This window comes from Leptonotus elevatus, chromosome 6, assembly GCF_054856555.1.
Source record: "Leptonotus elevatus isolate MCC_2025b chromosome 6, RoL_Lele_1.0, whole genome shotgun sequence".
Classification (NCBI taxonomy): domain Eukaryota; kingdom Metazoa; phylum Chordata; class Actinopteri; order Syngnathiformes; family Syngnathidae; genus Leptonotus; species Leptonotus elevatus.
The window spans coordinates 17,716,256-17,736,931 of record NC_141244.1 but is presented as its reverse complement, the minus strand read 5'-3'; the positions used below and the strand labels follow the sequence as shown (position 1 = coordinate 17,736,931).

The 20,676-nt window shown below is 38.7% G+C and overlaps 1 protein-coding gene and 1 long non-coding RNA gene across 6 annotated transcripts in view; one reads left to right on the top strand and one right to left on the bottom strand.

Moving 5' to 3' along the window:
• The window catches only part of LOC147172391 (uncharacterized), a 52,791-nt gene extending 40,722 nt beyond the window's left edge, over positions 1-12,069 (bottom strand). For both annotated transcript variants that reach the window (XR_015095445.1, XR_015095446.1), the window contains exon 1: positions 11,575-12,069. This is a non-coding gene — a long non-coding RNA (uncharacterized LOC147172391). The remainder of the gene's footprint in view (positions 1-11,574) is intronic.
• The window catches only part of efna4 (ephrin A4), a 48,784-nt gene that overhangs the window by 25,367 nt on the left and 2,741 nt on the right, over positions 1-20,676 (top strand). For 2 of the 4 annotated variants that reach the window (XR_015095444.1, XM_086079418.1), the window contains exons 2-3: positions 1,462-1,760; positions 5,752-5,820. Coding sequence is in view for 3 of the 4 variants with exons in the window: in XM_086079418.1 (XP_085935544.1) it covers positions 1,462-1,760; positions 5,752-5,820 (368 nt within the window). In the remaining variant the exon portion in view is untranslated. Of the gene's footprint in view, positions 1-1,461; positions 1,761-5,751; positions 5,821-14,196; positions 14,224-15,476; positions 19,416-20,676 lie in introns of those variants that run through there. The other 2 variants (XM_086079416.1, XM_086079417.1) reach the window with 2 other exon arrangements.

Sequence of the window (20,676 nt, the reverse complement as noted above, 5' to 3'; positions counted from 1 at the left end):
AAGCCTCAGCTGCGATTCAAATTGCTACACGTTCCTTCTCCAGCGCTTGACTGCTCACAATTTCCAACTCGTCTCCCATTGGACTTTTAGGGATAATGGGTCTGTGCCAAAGCAAGAGCCCTATTGATTTCAAATTGCGTCCAGCCCAGTCCATAACATTTGGAGATTCAGATAGATGTGCACTTTCCTCTTTCACAACATGATCTTGAAAAGTATGGCATTATCTCTCTTGTTAAAAAGACAAGAACCATGTTGATTTCAAATGTCACATTATAATAGGTTGAATCATAAACACTCATTAAGTGGGTTTTTGATATGTGAGGCGGGACTCAACTGGTGGGCGCTAGGAGACTTTAGGCAAAGCACAGCAGAACAATTAAGAAAAGCGCATGTTTAGTTCTGCTAAGGTAACCTTAGCGAGGCAAATTAATTTGTTTTTAGGCCCTAAGAGTCACGTGGTGCCAAAAGCGCAGCAGCATGAGAGAACATATAAGCTGCTAAGCTAACTTTTGCTAGGCCCAATAATTTGGGTCCTTATGAGGCTCATCGTACCAAAAGTACAGCAGCTTGACAAAAAAAAAAAAAAAATATATATATATATATATATATATATATATTTTTTTTTTTTTGACACTACGAAAGTACTTCAACTAGGCAAATGAATACTTTTTTAGATCTTGTGAGGCACATTGTGTGAAAGCGCAGCAGCATGAGAACAAGAACATCATTTGAACTCTGCTAAGCTAACTTTTGCTAGGCCCAATATTATGGGTCTTATGAGGCTCATTGTACCAAAAGTACAGCAGCCTGACAAAAAAAAGTATTTTTGACACTACTAAAGTACTTCAACTAGACAAATGAATAGTTTCTAGATCTTGTGAGGCTCATTGTGTGAAGGGTGCAGCTGCTTGAGGAAAAACTAAGGGATTTTTTTTTTTAACCCTTTTTTTTTTTTTTTACTTTGTCAAATTTGTATTTTTGGGGGGCTAATGAGACTCTGTGCTCAACTTTGGAAGCTCTTGGTAAAACTAATCTTAAGTTTTAGTGATTAGGCTAAGCTTTAGCATGAAATCTGTTGGTTATGAAATGAAACAAGATGCTTAGGGTAGCGGAGCGGTTGCTTCCTTGATCGACTTTGGGGGAGAAATGATTTATCGATTGTTTTAAGTATTGTTTTTAGAGGGGCGGGAGAATCTCTTTTTACTGTAGCTGATCTGTTGTTGACCGTCTTAATAAGACCGCTTACTAATTGAGACTCTAGCTAGCCTCTTTAGCTAGTAGCTAGCGAGCTACTGTATTGTAACTATACCTTTCTCTTGTATACTTGCACCCAAGTACTGCTCCATTTTGCCTCAGTTGTACTCGAACTTGAATTAAATGCATCCAGGTACATCTCAACCATCAATAATTATGGTCATCTGCATTATGAATAATCCTGTTTTTTGTCATTCTCTCTTCCAGGTTAACAGCAGGCGAACTGTCCATCCAGGTGAACCTGAACGACTACCTGGACTTCTACTGCCCTTACTACCCCAGCAAGCAGACGCTGGGCCACAGGCAGCCGGAGACGCTGGCCCTCTACCTGACGGAGGAGGCCGCCTTCCAGGGCTGCGTGGAGACGACTGCAGCCATCAAGCGGTGGGAATGCAACACCCCTTTCGCTCCGTTTGGCTCGGTGCGCTTCTCCGAGAAGATCCAAAGATTCACCCCTTTCTCGCTGGGATTTGAGTTTCTGCCAGGGCGCCACTACTATTATAGCTGTGAGTACGATGCGTGTGTGTGACTGTGCGCGGGCGCTGATCCAAGAGACATGAAGGCTTGCCATTGTTTAGAATCACTTTGAGTTTTGCGGATCTATTCAAGAAAATATGCCATGCTTGAATAACCTGTAAAGCTTTTTACAGCCTATTGTTAAGTTTCTCAATCATATTTTCTTACTTGAGGAACTACATTCCAGTTATTTTATTGAAAGATTTATTTCTTGTTATATTATGAAAATTATTTTTTAAATTTTACATTATTCTCTGGCTTTATCATTTGAAACATTTAAATAGTGGTCAGTGAAAATGTGTAAATACTGAACAACGAATGTGCGGGGATTCCCTGTAATCTATAAACAAAAGTTTGAATATTCTTAACTGTCAGAGAAGTGTAAAAAGCAGTTGCAGTAACCCGTGTAAACTAAAAAATGACGGATTCTCAACTTGAACTTTGGCGCTACATTTGGACATATCACGCTCACTTGTGGTGTACATTCTGTTCTACCCTTGATATTATTATCAACTTGGCCATTTCGTACTAAGCAGCAAGGACAGAGGCTCTTGTCGCTTTTCCATCACTGATAATATTTTGTGAAAAAGCAAAAACTTAGTCTCCTGCACGACAGAAAAAAAGCACTATGATAAATTATCCAAAAAGTAAATTGGGTTCCAACATCTCATTAGGCATAGATAGACGTTCTTCTGTTCATCCACCTGTGCACTTCCACCATGCCTCAAGAGAAAAGAATAGCAGATAGAGGACATCTTGGCAGCTGTTAAACTTTTTTTTTTTCATTCCTTTTTAAAATGACTTGTGTCAGTGCGAGCAAGAGAAGTGGGTGGACATGAGACAAGACAGGGAATGAAAGGAGTGAAGAGAATACATGGTGTGCAACAGTGACACGCTGTAGCACAAGGTGAGACCGAGGGGCTGCAAAGTGTCTGAGGAACAACTTGAAGATCAATACAGGCAGACTGCTCAAGCTAACAAATGGCAAAGGTCGTAGTGCTTGAAAATCTGTATTTTTACGGTTGCAAAGGTGATACACAAGTGCACTGAAACCATTTTTTTCTTGTCAAAATAAAATTACTTGCAAGATTAGTTTAACTTCCACCACAGCCAATAGTGATCTAGCATATCACCCAGGGCTGGACTGGCCATCTGGCAGATGGGGCAGATGCCTAGTAGGCTGGGGTTTTTTGGGGTCTATGCGGTGCTATTTAATTATTAATTTCCTCCATTTTATCCCAAGAAACCGGCCCACAATTTAGAGAGAGCGGCCCATTAATACATATAGACAGCAAACATCAGTGGCGGAGCTACGTGTTAGCCAGAGGTGCTCAGGAATCAAGTCAGGCCAGGCTGGCGGGCCCAAGTAAAAAATGCCAGGGCGAAAATTAAAATAAAAACATTTGCTTGTATATATATATTATTATTTTATTATTATTATTTTTTTTTTTTTTTGTGCCAGTCCAACCCCAAAAGGAGCATTGTTGCTAATGCTACTCTTCTGCTAACATTGTGCCGTAGAAGGAGCAGGGGGTTGAGCACAAAAATATGCTAATAACTGTGTTTTTCAGCAAATACTTACATTTATAAATATAAATAAATTTGTGAGCAATTGAATGGTTGGCGGCGAATCGGTGGGGGTTTACTGTACTGGATAAAGATGTTGGATATAGGCAGTGTTGGATTTTAATATTTTACATGAAATTAGTGGTTGAATTCTGTGACAGTTACTGTAAAAAAAAAATTTGTACAATGGAGGGAGAGCAAACAAAAGCAAGGGATGAAAGGAGAAAAAAAGCATCTTTACATAAATTACTAGTGTAGTAGGCCTGACAATGGAGCTTTGTTGGAGTATGAAAGCAAGGCTCCACATTCATGTATATTATGTACACACACACAATCCGTAGGCTATTGTGTTTGTTGGGCTACTTCAGAGAAAATCAACAATGGAAAGTTGCCCCCCCCCCCCACCCTAAAACCCCCATCCCTTCGCCGGGTAGGACCACTTTGGGCTGCGAGTGTTTGTGTTTGGTCAACATGAGTGATAAAGTTGGTCCAAATATGTGTCTCTTGTGTTTAGTGTGCGCCACTGGACAGACTATAAAGGCATTAGACAACAATAGTGTTACATACACTAATTCCATTAGTTGCTTGAGTCTGAGCCCGGCTCAGCTCGTCTGCTCCCACTCACTGTGGCGCTCACGAGCCCCGGCATCTCTGGCTCATTACTCACAAGTAACTATGTAAAGAGTCCATTTTAAAATGACCCAAATAAAAAATAACATCTGGAATTACCGTGGCAACTTTTTCACCTGACGTGACCAGCCTGGACCAAATTATATGTAAAAATCATGACATAAGACTTCCAAGATTTGTTAATGGGAGACAAACATCTGTCATTAACATTGTGACGTGGTAACACCCATTTTAGTCATCTTGGGGATGAGGGGAGGGGGGGGGCATCATTTGCCTGTGCTAGGTAAAGCACTAATATTTAATAAGTTTGCCTTAAAATAACACCCTAAATTCTTGTTAATATACCAGCTGAAGAGGTCTATAAAAAACTGTTTAAAAAAAAAAAAAACACAACTCTTAAAAACCTCTAACATATCCTGAGTTTTCTAAAACTACAACAGTGGAACATTAGTTGTTGTTTTTTTTTAACCCTGACTAAAAACAAGTTGTACGAAATCCAAAGCAATACTTTCTATAGGAGATAATGTAAACCCAATGAATCCGTTCCAGACACCCAAAAGGATTAACAAAAAACAAACGTGTTTTTAAAAGATTAACTATTGCTTTATATTCAAAACCATTCCTCCATCCATCATCTGAACAACCAGTTTGAAATAAAATATCAATGACTAATGAAGTGGATAACTGAACATTTAACATTTTCCGAGTGCTTATTCCACGATTGTTAAAAGTGTTATTAAGGACTCGGGTTTCCCCGTTTGATCGGCAAAATTTGAAAAAAAATCTGTCAAGTTGGGGCAACATCTACATAACATCCTGTCAAATCAGCCCTTCAAAATAAAAGCACTCTGTATAATAAGAGTTTCACCACACTTTATAGGGCCCTATGTTGATTTATTTAAAGGTCACATTAAAACTATTTTGTCTTTGTTATTGAGTGTGACCGTTACAGAAGCCATACGTCTGGTGAAACTTGTAGCTTTTATTTTGAAGGTCTGACTTTTGACAGGATGTTTCGCAGATGTCGTCTTGTGTTTCAGAGCAGACTGGCAAGTTGTTAATAAAAGCTCGCACTGTGCTTTGCTGTCGGGACAAAATTAGACCAAAACTACAGAAAACTTGAGCATATGAAAACCAAGATTCCTCTGCATGTCACTTATTGGCCACTGCATTAGGTACACCTGCAGCATCTATTTATCTCTAATGAATGTAAATTAAACACCACTATATGGATATCTCTCCGATAGTGTGAACCTTACCTTGTAAAGACAGGAAATTTGATGCATCTCTTGTAGTCATATTTTGCAGGTGTAGGCCAACCTAAAGTGTGTGGTTGGTGCTTAGAAAAGAAAATATTGTGGCTGTATTATGTGCCGTACTCTGTTATTTAATATAATACTGATACAAAAAAAAAAAGACAGTTGCTCACACTGACTGCTCCGCTGCCTAATGCTGTTGTGAATTATTCAGATTGCACGCGTGTTATTGTCATACGAGGGATGCCAAAGATTCTTTTTTTCTTCTTTTATGCTTCACTTGTGGAGTTAAACGTCAACTCTTGAGAAAACCATTCATGTGATGGATTTGAATATGTTTGTGTTTAGCCAAATAACGCATAATTTTAGTGGCAACATTCAAATGCAGGTGGCTGGTAGGTACTCCCGATCCAAAATCAAGGATTGTCCCACTCTCTGTTGTGATGCGTTCATGACTCGGGGGGATTTTCATTAGCGCCTTGCACTGAAGTCCTTCTCTCTCTCTCTCTCCTTCCTTCGTGTGGCTCAGCTCTGCCTGCAGATGAAGGGCCGCCGCTGCCGTGTATGAAGCTGCGCGTCACCGTGTGCTGCGAGACCGGTGAGTGCGCGCCTCTTTTCATCAGCTACCGCCTTTCATCGTTCCTTCGTTCACTCGGAACCCCGCTCTCCCCCCCTCCCTCCCCTCTTTTACCACCACCTCAGCCTTTCATATTTCTACTATCAGGGCTCTTTTTCATGCAACTGCTGCCCTCATTTCCCCATTACCAGTTCTACTGTTTCATTTCCTCACGCCTTTTTTTTTTTTTTTTTTTTTTTTTATCAATGGAATACAGTGATATCTCAACTTACAAATGATCCGACATAAGATTTTTCACCTGTTGGTTTGAGTTACTAGAAAAAAATATCCGGCTGTTTATTGCCATTCTGAGTTAAAGTTTAAACATGACATTAACATAATGTTGTTGTTTTTTTTAAACAACAGCAGACTGTCTCTTTACTTTAGGATATTCTGCTTAGTTTAAAGCTAACAAAACATCAGAGACTTGTAAAGTATTCCTCCGCATGTTTTAACTCACACTTTGACGGTTCTCTAAATGAGGCAACTCCCAGTTGAAGTTTCCTGTAAAACTTACACAAAACAAAATACAATCAAATATTGAACATTTAAACACCAAAACGTTCAACCAAACCATACAAGTTCACATAACAAATGTCTGCTAGCTTAATGCTAAGATGAAACACTATAGATGGGCTAATGGAAACTAGCATGGATGCTACACGTCGTAATAAACCTTCAGAACTGTTACTCCAACACACACGGAGAAGCAACAAACAATGTATTACAACAACTCTCAATGTATGTATTCGCTCTGCTCTGCGGCAACAACAACTATTACTGGAGCTTAGAGTATTTGCGGAACTTCTCTGTCTCATCTTGCTCTATATTACACTGCATTTCTTCCAGTTGAACTCAGTGCTGCCCAGCATGTTGTGGCAAAATGCGGTACTACATGGGTGTGGAACTCTAAATTCAGATTTGCCTGTATACTGTAAAAAGCCATAAATATGTTCACTTGGAATAATCTGTGAAATAGTGCTCAAAGCCCGTAATTGGATTTTTTTTATTTTTTTTTATGTCCCCTCCCCTATTAGCTGTCACCATCGATGCCCTGCTCTCCGTCTCCCAGTGTGAAATTCCCAGACTTGATCTAATCCAGAGCCCGCCTGGAGTAATGTTAGTCTTCCAGTCCACTGAGCTGCCCCTTCGGGTCCCGGGTCTTGCTGTGGGAATCCCTGTGCCACTGTGCGTGTGTGTGTGTGTGTGTGTGTGTGTGTGTGAGAGAGAGATGGACCCCTTTGCGTGTCGTTTGGTGATCTAATTTGGATGTGTGTGTGTATATCCGAGACGTCTGTCCCAGTTCCCATCCCAGTGCTATCTGCAGGGGGCTCCTCATCCCGGGCTGGACCAGGGACACCGGGGGCAAAGTTCACTAAATCTGTATTACTCCTCAAAGGGGTGGGAAAAAAATAGAAGTAGGATAAAATAAAAACGGAAGTTTGGAATTGTCTCCTGATGTTTGTCAGGGGTGTTTATTAGCGAAAAAGGGCTTGATTTATAATAATGAACCTGCTATTCGTTCATTCGTGTTATCACAGTGTGTCCTGTGAGCCTGTGGAGCAGAAATGAACTAAATACACTCACTGCAAGGCTCATTAGGTAGACCTGCACTTACTGGTATCATCCAAAACAAGAGTTCTCATTTTCAGCTTTTTCTGTTGTTGTCGTTTACCTTGAGAGCTGTTTCCATTTGGAATAGTTGCTTTTCAGAATGAGATGAGCAACTGTATTCATAATTTAAAAAATGTTGAAACATGTTTGACAGCAATTTTAGTTCATTTTAAGAGTTTGTTTTTACTCTTTCTGAAGAATTTTTATTTCAATTTACAGTGAAAATACCTGTTCCAGACTCCCAATGTAAAATGTAAAGGGCTAAGGAGTTTGTGTATAATAATTAATTATTATTATTAATTATTGTTGCTCATTTTGGCATGTGCGACAGAAATGAAGAAGAGCTTCAAAACTACCGTCACTGACTCTGTAAGCTGCAGTAATATTAGTCTATATATGCCTGGTTTATTGTAGGTTTTTGCATTTTACCCCCCCAAAAATTGGGGGTTTGGCTGGCCGAGAAAAAAATATGTATTTATTTGTATTTTAAATGATAAAATATTAATAATATTAAAATATTGGGGGGGTGAAATTATGTGGGGTGTATTATAATTACTATTTACTCAACATAATTGCTCGCCAATTATTTCAAATTTTTTTCTTGATATTCAAAATGTACTTGTATTTATATTTTGCATATTGTTTTTTTTTTTTTTACATATGTTCAAAGTATCTAAAGATCTATATTCAAAACTTTTTATTTGGACATTATTTCCTTTTAATATTTGATCTACTGGAGTGTGATACTGGAATGGCTTTTGAGAGTGTACCTAATGAAATGTCCATTTAGCGTGCGTCGGATCACGCACACTTGAAGTGATTCTCCCACTTTTGCTCAGCCCCCCCCCCCATCTCTCTCTCATCCTGTCCCTTTAACCAAAACTAATCCTGACTATATTTGCCGCTTCCCGTCTCCCTTTCTTTCCATCTCCTCCGCTCGTCTGTCGTTCCTCAAGTGGCACTAATCCTCCCCTTCCCTCTGTCTCCTGCGCTCTCTTCCCCTCTCCTCCCTCGCACCTCTTTTTATGATCTTTCGCTAGCCGAGCAAAACTAATCTGGGCGCGTCCGTCCGCGCAGGAGTTCCTCCCGACTCCGCCCTCGCGCGCCATCGTGTCGTATGCAGCTCCCTAAGACACTTCCCTCGCTGTTGGGCCGCCGCGCTTGATGTCAAGAATACTCGATACGACAATACTAAAGTATTTGGGATGGGGTGAGAGAAAGAGCGTAAACGATGGAAGGGAGAGTCTGATGTTCATTAGGTGCTGTGGTGACATTCCCAGCTCAAACTCTCCCTCCTGGCTCTTTCCTTGTTGGTGTATGTGCGTGTGTTGGCACACGTGTGTGTGTGTGTGTCCCATAGTAACAGAAGCACTTGTCCTCCAACTCCCCTGAAACGCATTTTTCCCGTGATTAACAGACAATTCCATGCAGGGATGCTCTGTTGTGGGCAATCATCATCTCTCTCCCACACACACACACTTGCTGGGTTTGAAGGGCGGCCACGGTGACATTGCTCCAAGGTCACTCAGCAGTCTCTCTGTATTCTCTCCTGTGTGCACACCTGTGTGTTTATGGACTTAATTTAACCCGAAAACACACAACATATTGGACAGGAGTGAGGCAGGAGGCCCTTAATGACATCAAGTGTGTGTGTGTGCCTGTGTTGTTAATTGCCTCCATCCTCTAGTACTTAATACTAGGGGAGTGTATTTAAAGTTGGAGGTCCAAATCCCCAATGTTGTGCCGGTGTACAAAACCAGTTAAAAATTGGACACACTTTCTCATTCAACAGCATGAGAAAGTATGTCCATTTAAAAAAAATAAAAAATAATAAAATACAATTGTACATACAGAAAAGCAAAATAACCCATTAAAGGGTCAAACATTTTGATTACGTTTAAAACGAATTACTGGTCCTATATAATAACATTACTTGCACAATATCATATGAGAGGGAGTGATGTTGGCTGTGATTCGGTCATAGGCATATAAGGCCGCCATTTATTGGTCGACAATAATAAAAATAAAAATAAATTTATTTGCTTTTTTTTTATTATCATTTTTTGAAACTCATGTATGCAGCACTTCGTACACGTCAACAAGCACACGTATCCCTTTGACACAGCATCGACCACTTCGCTGAGCAAAATGTCACTTAGCAGAAGCTAACGCTGTTTGCTTGATGCTAAACTGCGCATCCAACCAAACTGAATGCAACTCTACTTGGCAGAGTTCTAATAGTTTGGGATTTACATGATAGGTATACAGTATTAGATTTTATTAGTTTTTAGTTTGGTACACTAAAAACGGTTGGGTAAAAAATATAACCCAATTATGGATCAAAAATAGACCGATCCACTTAATGGGTAAGTTTTATACAAAATGACCTAATTTTTTGAACCAGGTAAAGGATCTGACCAATATTTATGAGTTGTTTTACACTAAAAAAAAAAAATTCTTGACTCAAAGTTGGGTTATTTTTTTACCCATCTGTTTTTAGAGTGTATAGTTGGTTTTGATTTTGTTTTGAGTTACGTTTTTAATTCATTTAACTTTTTAAGCAAGTTTGCTAGTTTTTCTTTTAAAATGCTTTATTTTATGTTACTTTTTTGTTCTAGTATTAGTGTTATTTTTATTTTATTTATTTTTGTTAAGTAGGCTATAGAAAAAAGGTCACTAAATATTATATAATACAGTCAACTTCAATTCTCAAACAACTATTTGACTTTCCTTTGTCTGTAGCTGGATGTACAGTAATACTGATGAACCCCGAAAGTTCATGTTTGATATTAAATACATAATTTATAGAACGCATGTATTTCAGAGGAACTATTTACAACCTAAGCCCGTGAGGCATGCTGGGATGTGGTCAAAGTCGCCAACGCTACAGTACACATCCTGCCTAACCTTTCTTTGCCCGTCCTGGGGAGCGACATCACGTATACGCTAAGTCGCGTTTTCAGGATGCGGACCATTTGCATGTACTTACCAAGCAGCCAAATAGCTTGTGTCAGCTAATGATGAAATATTAAAGTTTGTTGTACCGTCAAAGTGTGTTATCTGTTATGTCAGGTCCAAAAAGGATGTTTTTATTTTATTTATTACACAGTAAATTCTGTTGCGTAAATTTGACTCTATTTAGAATAAATTTGACTTTGGAGTGGGACCAAATAGACTCCGTTTAAAAGTAGGCTAATATTTACACTTGGAAGAGAGTAATATAAAGAACCCCAAAAAATTTAATAAATAAAAGTCACTCAAGAGTTGAGAAACGAACTCACGACCTTCAGTTTGGACGGCCACACTACCACCTGAGCTATGCCCTTCTGCTGTTTGCTTATCTCCAAGAGGAGACCAAAAATTTTTTGATTCCAGCTGACATGAGCGATATGCTAACACACAGCAGGAGCTAGGTGGTTCAGGGAGTAAATCGGTAAATTCTTTATTTTACTCTCTTCCAAGTGTAAATAGGACTGTAGAGTCGATTTTGGTCCCACTCTAAATTGTCAAATTTATGCTACAGAATTTACTGTGTACTAAACATTACTGTTAAAAATGCAATTAAGCATCGTCAAAAACATTTGTCATTTTTACATTTGTCGGCAAGGTTACAATAGGATTGTTGCTATGCAGGATGGTCATTCATCAGTCACGCTGGCCAACATCAGTCCAATATATTACGACCAACCTGGTGATAAAAATAGGGAGACTCCACACGTGAAAATTACAGGCACTCTCTCGATGTGTATACGAGCAATTTGAAAAGTCAAATTTGCGTAATATGTCCCCTTTATCTTGTGTCAGCTCTGACTGTAGTTCTGATTTTACCGTTAGTGTGTTGTTGAGGTAGATTTTGGTGCATCTGCATATTTTAATGGCGCCCGCCTCACATTGGCAAAATCTATTCACATCTGAGGACATCCACTTTCACGCATTTGGCCATGACGTGTCAGAATTGTCACTCGTGGTACAAATGCAGCCTTTCGGTAGAGTTTCTGGTGAGATCCCCCCCCCCCCCCCAACCCCCCATCACCACTGGCACAAATGAAGAAGGCGCTTGAGCCCGGGTTGCATCAGACAACAACCCTCCCAATAGACACGCACTCCATCCTCCTCACTCACCTTCTTCTTTCGCCGTCAACTTCTTCCCGAAAAAGTCCTCCTGTTTTGTTTGGTCGCCTTCCTACTGCGAGAAGCCATTAAGGAGAGTCTTTCCTTTCGCTCTAATTGATTCCTTTTCTCTTTCACAATCTCCTCCCTTCTTTTCCTGTCATTCTCCCGCTGTGAGCTCCGTCTTTTTCCACTTTGCATGGCGTTTTTTGGGGTGTGGAGGGTGTAAGGGGGGGGGAAATGTCTTACATCGCTGCCTTCCTTTCACCCCACCAAATAAAACCTCCCTCCTACAATCATGCACGAATACCTTTTGGACCCTTTGAACTGGAAACACGCACACACAAATGTACCAGCCCAGCTCTGCAGACCGAATGTCCAAACCCAACGATCAAACTTAAGCAACTTTCTCTTTTTCCAATTTGTCGATTTGTTAAGATTTTACGGTATTCTATTTACAATGGAGCGCTAAGCATCGTCGGTTAGCATTAGCTGCCATGTTTATAAAATGGCGGCGTCCTCTGAGCTGGAATGGTGGAACAGTGCGGCACAGTGCTTTTCCACACGCACACACACACACACACACACACACATGAGCACACGTTTAGCCACGGTGGTGCTGCAGTGCGGAAAAAGGAGCAGAGACGCCGCCGTCGCCATTTTGTGGTGAGGCACGTCGCCACCGCCGCTATTGTCAGCGAGCACTTTCTTTTTTCTTTTTTCTTTTGGCCGCAATTAAAGTCGAGTCACAACACGCGTGTCGCACACACGCTAGTAAACACGAGTTATTTTACTTACTGGTTTGCAACGCACGCTTTGTGGAGTTGGCCGGGCGGATATTTGGTTAAAATGTTGATATTATAAAAATAATAATAATAATTTCTTTTAACGTCACAATAATTGCAGTGCAATATTTTTACAGCATTGCATTATAATTAAATAATGTTGTTTTTATTATTGTTCTATAAAAAATGATCATTAATCATTTTCTACATTAATTTCCTAGTTTTACATATTTCTGTATTTATGCAAGCAGTATAGAAAATGGATGAATTAATCTATTATTTACACTTGTGTACCATATACTAATACCAAAATTATAAATGTATGTATTGCATTTTATTTGAATGTTCATCAATTTTCTTTGTTTACATTTAGCTTTTTCAAACAAAATACATTATCATAATTTAATAACTGGATTTTTTTTTACTTATTTTCGGGAATATTTCATTATTACGTTCCCCACATGTGATTGGCTAGAAGAAGTCACATGCTTCCACTGAGTTTTATATATATACATCAATCTTGACATTTAACTTATTTTCATAATCTCTTTTTCATTTTACATTATCATTTCGATATACGTATGTGTTTATTTTTGGAGTTGTCCATTTGACTGTTCATCCCTATGAACCACATAAAATTTGACCTATTTAAAAATTCAGCTTTTTCAACACAATTAGTGTTTGTCAACCTTTTTGGAATCACAATAAAATAAAATAAATCATAAAATAAAATAATCAAAAATAAAACATTCCAAAATATTATATCGTCGTACAAAAATGGAGGTTTTCAACAAAACCATTCAGTCGTGGTGTTTTTTTTTCTTCTTCTTTGATATGATTTATCTCACATACACACGCACACACGCGCAGCCATACACACTGCGCACCAGGCCAAGTCCCAGCATGCTATTTAATGCCTCGTTAACCCCAAGATGGCCGTTAGTTGTAGACAATCAGCCGAGTAATTTTGAGCGACAGACGATGCTCGCAGGTGTCGCACGCGCACGCGCTCGCATAATACAGACGTCGCATGTTTAATGAAGAAACCCAACACGTTAGTCGGCCTCATCAGCTCAGTTGCCGGCGCCGCGGACAGGTGGCGCTGTTCTGTGTGTAAAAGCATAAATGGAGTACACACTGCTCTCGCTGTGTTCTTGCATTTCTATGTTTGTGTTCCGCAACCCTTGCCCACCTTAACTTTGGAGAGTGTTTGTGAGTGACCCTTTGATATTTCGCATGCACGTGTCCTCTCTGGCTGACATGAAATTGTTTTAAACGCCGCCTCCTTTCAACCGACGGCATCTTTCCATAATTTCCTTTTAGCGCCCCCCCCCGCTGGCAAAATGTCGGCTAGACTCTTAACGTCCATTCTCCCGCTCTCCTTCCCAGGTTCCGTCCCCTTTTCTCTCCGTCTGACCTTCCTAAAGTTCTTTTCTTCCGCCCTCGTTGCCGCTTTCAAGCTCTTGTCCACTTCTAGGTCTCGCTCAGTCATTTTGAATTTTCGCCAGTTGTTTTTTTTTTTTTTTTCACCTCCTTTTTCATTTCCTGTATCCTCTCTGTCGGTATATAATCCCCATCACTGTAACGCTCGCTAATTTCCATAACACTTGTCCTTTTCCTGTTGTTTCGCGTTCCTTTCTTCCCGACCTTTAAGAGAATTTGCTGAGAATGGCTTAAGGTTTTAACAAAAGATAAATGTCTCCCTTTGCTCATTTGTCTGCCTCTTGCTGTTTTTACTTCTACCAGCTACACTACTTTTTTTTTCTTTTTTTTTAAGCATGAAAACATGATGAATCAGCAACTTCTTTCTAAAGTTTTTCTCTTTCTCTTTCCGTTTCCACTCTCGCAGCATCCAAGGGCTCCAAACAAACTCAAGGTGAGATCGTAGAATTGCAAAAATAGTTGTTGTAATAAATACGTTTTTTTTTGTTTGTTTTTAGGGATTCATGCATTAATTATGAGAATAAAGTCAGAATGTTAGAATGGAAAAATGCATACTTTTATGAGAATAGTCGTATAACAAGAAAAATATTTTTGAAGAAACCATTGTAGAACTAAACAAACAATAAATCATACATTTTTCAATACTGTATTACAAGATATTTTGATTTATTTTTTTAAGAATAAGTAATGATAGTTTGGGGGGGGGGGCATGAGATTTAAGTCAGAATACTACCGAGGGAACAAAATATTTGTTATATTAGGAGATTAAACAAAAGCATTTTGGAGAATCTTGTCATAAGTATTATAAGAAAAAACATATTTATAAGAATAAATGTGTAATGTTAAAAGGAAAAAAAAATATTAGTAGACTCACAAGAATCTTCAGGCATTTTAGAGAGTGTCATAATTAACATTTGGATTACTACCAAAAAGGCATACATTCAACAAGATCAAAGTCACAAAATTACAAGTCAAAAAATGCATGCAATGCATTTATGAGGGGGGGGGGAAATGTCAGTTTATAAGGGAAAAACTTGAACTATACAATTATCAAGTCAGAATATGACAAGAAAAATATATTTTTGGACTAGAGTTGGAATATGTTTTGGGAAAAATACATGTGTGCATTAAAATACATTTCACAATTTGTAACTTTACATTAGTTCCATTTGAATAAATACTAATATTGGACCCCAAAAAAATCTCAAAGTCAAACAATTTATTTTTTTATTCAGACTTTTTTTCCCTTGAGTAACATTTTTCTTTTAAATTCAACTTTGGCATTTACGCGAGTATCCCATTTAACCTTAAAATAATTTTCTCTTTTTTTTTACACTTTTAGAAAATGACAAACGTTTATTGTCCTTTCTCCTTAATCTCCAATTAATATTCCAACTTGATTGTCTTCAAATACAACAATTTTCTTTTCAATTTTTCCCCCCCCCTGCTTTTAACATTACAACCTATATGTAAGATTTGGTCTTTAAGTTTTAGCCTAAAATAGTGTCTATTTTTATTTATTAATGTTATGTTTTCAATCTTGTTATCTGACTTTAGGTACGATTTTGGCCTCTCTATCTCTTTTTCTATGCAAATAAAACCTTTGAAATATTCTCAAACAAAAGTCATCACGTCACAAACCAGTTTCGAGACTCAAGTGACATTTGTTGTCGTGTCCCCTCCCAGCAACGTCACCCCTGAGTCGAGGTTGCCCATCGAGGGCGCCTTCGCTTGGCCTCCTCCTCATCCTCCTCGCCGTCCTACTGACCACCTGACCACCTCGCACCTGTTCCCACTGAGATTGGGACACTCGGGCACAGCCGGTGACCCTCGCCGTCCATGCAAAGAGACCGCGGGAGACGTGTTTGTCATTGCGCGCACACAAACATCCAGGTGCTACACGCACACACAAACACTCTCAGGGACTAACTGTACGCCCCCTCAATGTCACTCATCCAATCACCTTCCATTAAACACTCACAGGCCACTTCATTAGGTACACCTGCGCATTGTTATGCGGCGTTCATTCAAAATGTCACAAAAAGTGGATGCAAAAATGTTATTTGTAGTAAATAAAACATTTTGGGGCCGGTTAAAAGGGGGCGTATGCAGTTTTGTAACTGCTAACAAGATTTGAATATCACCTGGTTCACTCCTCCCCCTGCCCTCGAGTGTCTGACCAAAGCCACGCCTGGCATATTCATGATTAAGTGTTGCAAAAAAACGAAATGTTATCAGTTTGTTTGTTGTTGTTTTTTTTGGTATGTACACTTGGTTACAAATCCAAAAGAGGTGACTTAAAATGTTTGTGTGAGGCTGTGCGCACCACAAATAATTGTTTTGTTTTATTCATTTTTTTCCTTTCGGACTCATTATTACAGGTTCCATCGATCACATAATATCATTTGCAACTTCCGACAGAAGGGCTGACGGGTAGAAGCCATGGCTTATTAGTAACCCGTCCCCGTCGATTCTTATTATACGCATCAGTCGTATACATTGATTATGATAGTCATTGATTCAGATCGTTATCAATCCCAAACTTAAGTCTCAATTGACAACACCTTATGGCCATAAGTCTCTGATAGGCTATAATTGTCAGGCTGTGACGTAGTTTAAAATAATCTCATAAAGTTGGAGGCATGAGATGGGGCAAGAGAGGGATACTTTTTTTTTTCAAATATTTTGCTGTCATGTTTGTTTTTCTTTTTTTACACTGCAAACTTTTTTGATAACTTCGCATGGCACACAGTACACGTCCTGTCGCTATTCATCACTGGCTTAGATTATTGAGCAAAAATATGTGATTTGTCAGAAAAAAAAAAAATTCGGACCAATTTAAGTAAAATTGCCTTAATTTCCTGTGGCACAAACTGCCTCTTAATGCCATAGATAGACAAACAAAAATACATTATTTGTTATGAATACATAATTTTCGGAGTAGTTAAAGGAATACTTGAATGACTGAGCCATTTTCAGCAGCAAAAAAATATTTTGTTGTTAATATTTTTTGGTAACGTCATTATTTTTCCACTTGTTGACAAAAGATGACATCTGTGCTAAGATTTGTAAACTAAGATTTGCACTAGGAAAAGAGTCAAATAAAAAATTGAAAGAAAAAAATTAAACTCACTTAAAGATTGAGGTACGAACTCACGACCTTCAGTTTTTTTTTTTTTTTTTTTTTTTGTTTTTTGCTGTTTGCTTTTCTCCAAGAGACCAAAGACGTAATTTTTGGACGATCGATATCCTAGCAGAACGCAGAGGAGCGCCCAAGCTGAAGGTCGTGAGTTCGTTCCTACCTTGAGCCACTTTTCTTTTTTATTTTGTCCAATTCTTTATTTTACTCTCTTCCAAGTGTAAATGTTACTCTAAAACTGAGCCTATTTGGTCCCACTCTAAAAGGAGTCAAATTTACTCTACAGAATTGACTGTCGGTAACGACCAATCATGGCTCCGTTTGCTGACCAAACCCAGAGCACAGGTGAGCCATGATTGGTCGTTACCTACTTCCTCAGCGCATGTGATGTCATCTTCAGTCCCAAATGGGAAAATTCGTTTTTAAAGTTATTAATTAAAAAAATAATGAAGTTATCAAATTCATTCTGGACAAAATATTAACTTTTTGCTGCTGAAATTGGCTCAATGAGTCAAGTATCCCTTTAAGTCAGAGGTGGGCAACGAGGGCCGGAGTCCTGCAGGTTTTGCATGTTGCCCTTCTCCAACACAGCTGATGTATGATCAGCTCATCAGCGAGCTCTGCATGGGCCTGATAACGATCCTGTTGATTGGAATCAGCTTGCGTTGGACGTGCGAAACCTCCAAAACCTGCAGGACTCCGGCCCTCGAGGACCGAGATTGCCCACCTCTGCTTTAAGTGATAGTGAGGAGTTTCCTGCAGCACTCAGTTGCAGAAAAACAATATGTTCATTTTTGTAAATAATTTGAAGACAAATTCAATCAAATTTGACCGTTTCCTACAGCGCACGGTACGGCACGGTGCCCGTCTCGATATGTCACTGGCATAAATAGAAGAAAAAAATATTTCATTATTTGTCGTGATGAAAAATTTTCAAGTCAAACTGGATCATACCCTGCAGTGTAAAGTGAGCTGTCACTGTATGACACTGGCAAAGATAGATGAAATATAAAAAAATAATTATTCATAAATTAATCATTTGATTATTCATTATTTCATGCAACAATCGTTACACTGTCTGCATGATACATCACAACTTTGTTTTTTTTCTGCAAATTTATTTTTAGTAAAAAAAAAAAAAACTTAAGATACAATATTAATAATTCTGTTTGTATTGCGGTTGCATTTTGCATCCAACAAGATGTTACATATGTTAAAAAGATTAAGTGACAGATGAGTCATTTAATTGACTTAACTACAAGTTGTTGGTCACGCTGCCACATTTTTATTTTCAGCACTTAAATGTGTTTGTTTGCTAAAACTTCCTCAATTTGATCAATAAAAATGTTTAACAAGAGGACACGAGAGCTATTAGGGAATAATGAGGCAAGGCTGCTGCGCCCCCTACTGGGATCCAACTGGTTGTACTGGAATTGGACTGGGTTGGCCACCCGCCGGATTACAACACTGATGTTTAATAATAATAATAATAATGATAATAACAGTTGGACCTTGGGCTGCTTTGTCCCATTTGATCGGGCGTCCTGCCGTGCTGCCTCTCCGGATCACAGGGCGAACGCACGCCAGAGGGATTGTGGGTAAACACAACACGAGGATGGTCTTGCTCCACTGAAGCGCGCGCCACTGCAGATGATATGCACACATGTTCTTTTTCTTCTTTTTTTTTCTCTCTTCTGTTTAAAAACAAGCTCTCGACACATTTTAGCTGATATGGTTAATAAGACCTGGCAAAATACGCCTGATGTATTGTTTTTGTGATAACTTTGTGGTTTTATGTTATTTAAATGTGGAAAAAGGAAAGAAAAAAAAGTCTCTTTGCGCACAATCGTTGTTTTATATTGTAGATAACTGTCAAATTGTTGTTGTTTCTTTTCTTATTTTGTACAAATGTGTTGTGCCGCAATGTCGTTTTGCAAGCCAAATTAATTGGCCATTTAATTTGTAATTGATTCATTTTTACTTTTGAATGAAAACTACTTTTGCATGCGATTTTTCAATGTTGTTTTGTTACCTATAGTGCCATTTGTTTACATTATACTAAATATTAAAAAAAATAATAATCATAATGATTTTAAAAAATAATGCAAATTCTCCAAATTATTCTTATTTTTAAATCATGTACTGTATTTTTTAATGTGTATATTTGGAATGTTTGATTGCGTTCGGCTTAAATTTTTTAACTACATTGTTGGCACTTATCAATTTGTTTCAAAACACTGTCAATTGCCATTAGTTTTGTTGCGTTTTTTGTTTTAATCATTTCGGTGATATAGAACATCATAGTTATTTGTGTTATTTTGCTTCTTTTTTGTACGTGTGTATGTCTAATGTTCCCTCCACGTTCACATTTTAGTGAAGAATGTAGCTTCTTCTGTGAAGAGACAACTGCAATCTGAGCCTCCTTTTTTTTTTTTTTTGTACGATTTTCATTCGAATGTGGCGATAAAATAAATTTTGGAAACATTGGTGTAATGAATGTGTGATTAATCCAATCCGACACATTTAGGGACACCCAAGATCCTCGAAATGAGGATTGTTTGAGGCCCCGAGGTGACCTTGCGATGTAAAAGGCACTTGTAATGCGAGTAAGCTGCTCGTGTATTGAACCCAGGGTCTTTTATCCACGGGCCGGCCTTTGCCTGATAAGCTCCGGCTAGCCAATAGACTCTGTTTAATAATGGACCCTCCGGCTTTATTGCCAATAAACAAGTCACTGTATTTATCACGGGCCTGCGCTCGGGAGATGTTGTTGTAAATATAAAAGTGAGCCACCAAATAAGCTATAAATGCATTTCCATTTATATGGGCCGCGATGTCGACTGGCGAAAAGGCAGCGAGGCAATTTCCTGGCTCGCGAGGCTAATGCTGCTATTTCATGCTTGATGATGGCTCATGATGACACGTTTGTCACCGCCGCGTCGTCAGCCGCTTTGGATTCTTGACCTTGATGTCCAAAGTACGCGTTTCTATTTGACATGATGTTTATAAATAAGTGTGCGTGTTTATTCAAATTTAATCCAAGTGATGATAAATGGCAGGTCACAGACAACACTGCTACTACATTCATTCCTTGTTGGTGCCCCCCACTTTCTCACTGTGACGTACGCACGATCAAGACAGACAACGAGGCACTCTAACGTAGCCAACGCTATATCTCCACAGTTAAATACATAGTTCTCTGTTTATGCATTTTTTTTCCAGCAATTATCTTCAAGCATGTAAAATTTTAATATTTAGATTTTTTTTAAATTACATTTGTGCTTTAAGATCAGGAGTATTGGTGGTAATTGGTTGGTCGTGGGTTTGGGCACCAGACAATCTGCGAGAGCCACAATTCCGGCTGAGTTTAAGGAGATCAAATAATACACTCAATAAAACACTACAGGTACATTTTACAACTTTTATCATGTGTGTTTTATGCATGATTTTTATGACAGACTTGTGTCTATTATCGTAACAAACCAGTAAAATTGGAGACTCTTAATTTTATTGTAAGTGAGCCAACTTACAAATTCAGCAGGGGATCAACTCATTTCCCACACTGCAGGTTATCCCGCACCACAATTCTTTATTTTTCCTTTTTTCTCTCTCTCTAGTTTTTCGCTCCATTTCCTTCTTTAAACTATTTACAAACAGGATTCCATTTTAGGTTTGTCACTTCTGGAGCAGGAAAATTGGCATTGAATTTGACCCCCTAGTCAAATACTTTTAACTAGAAAATGCACA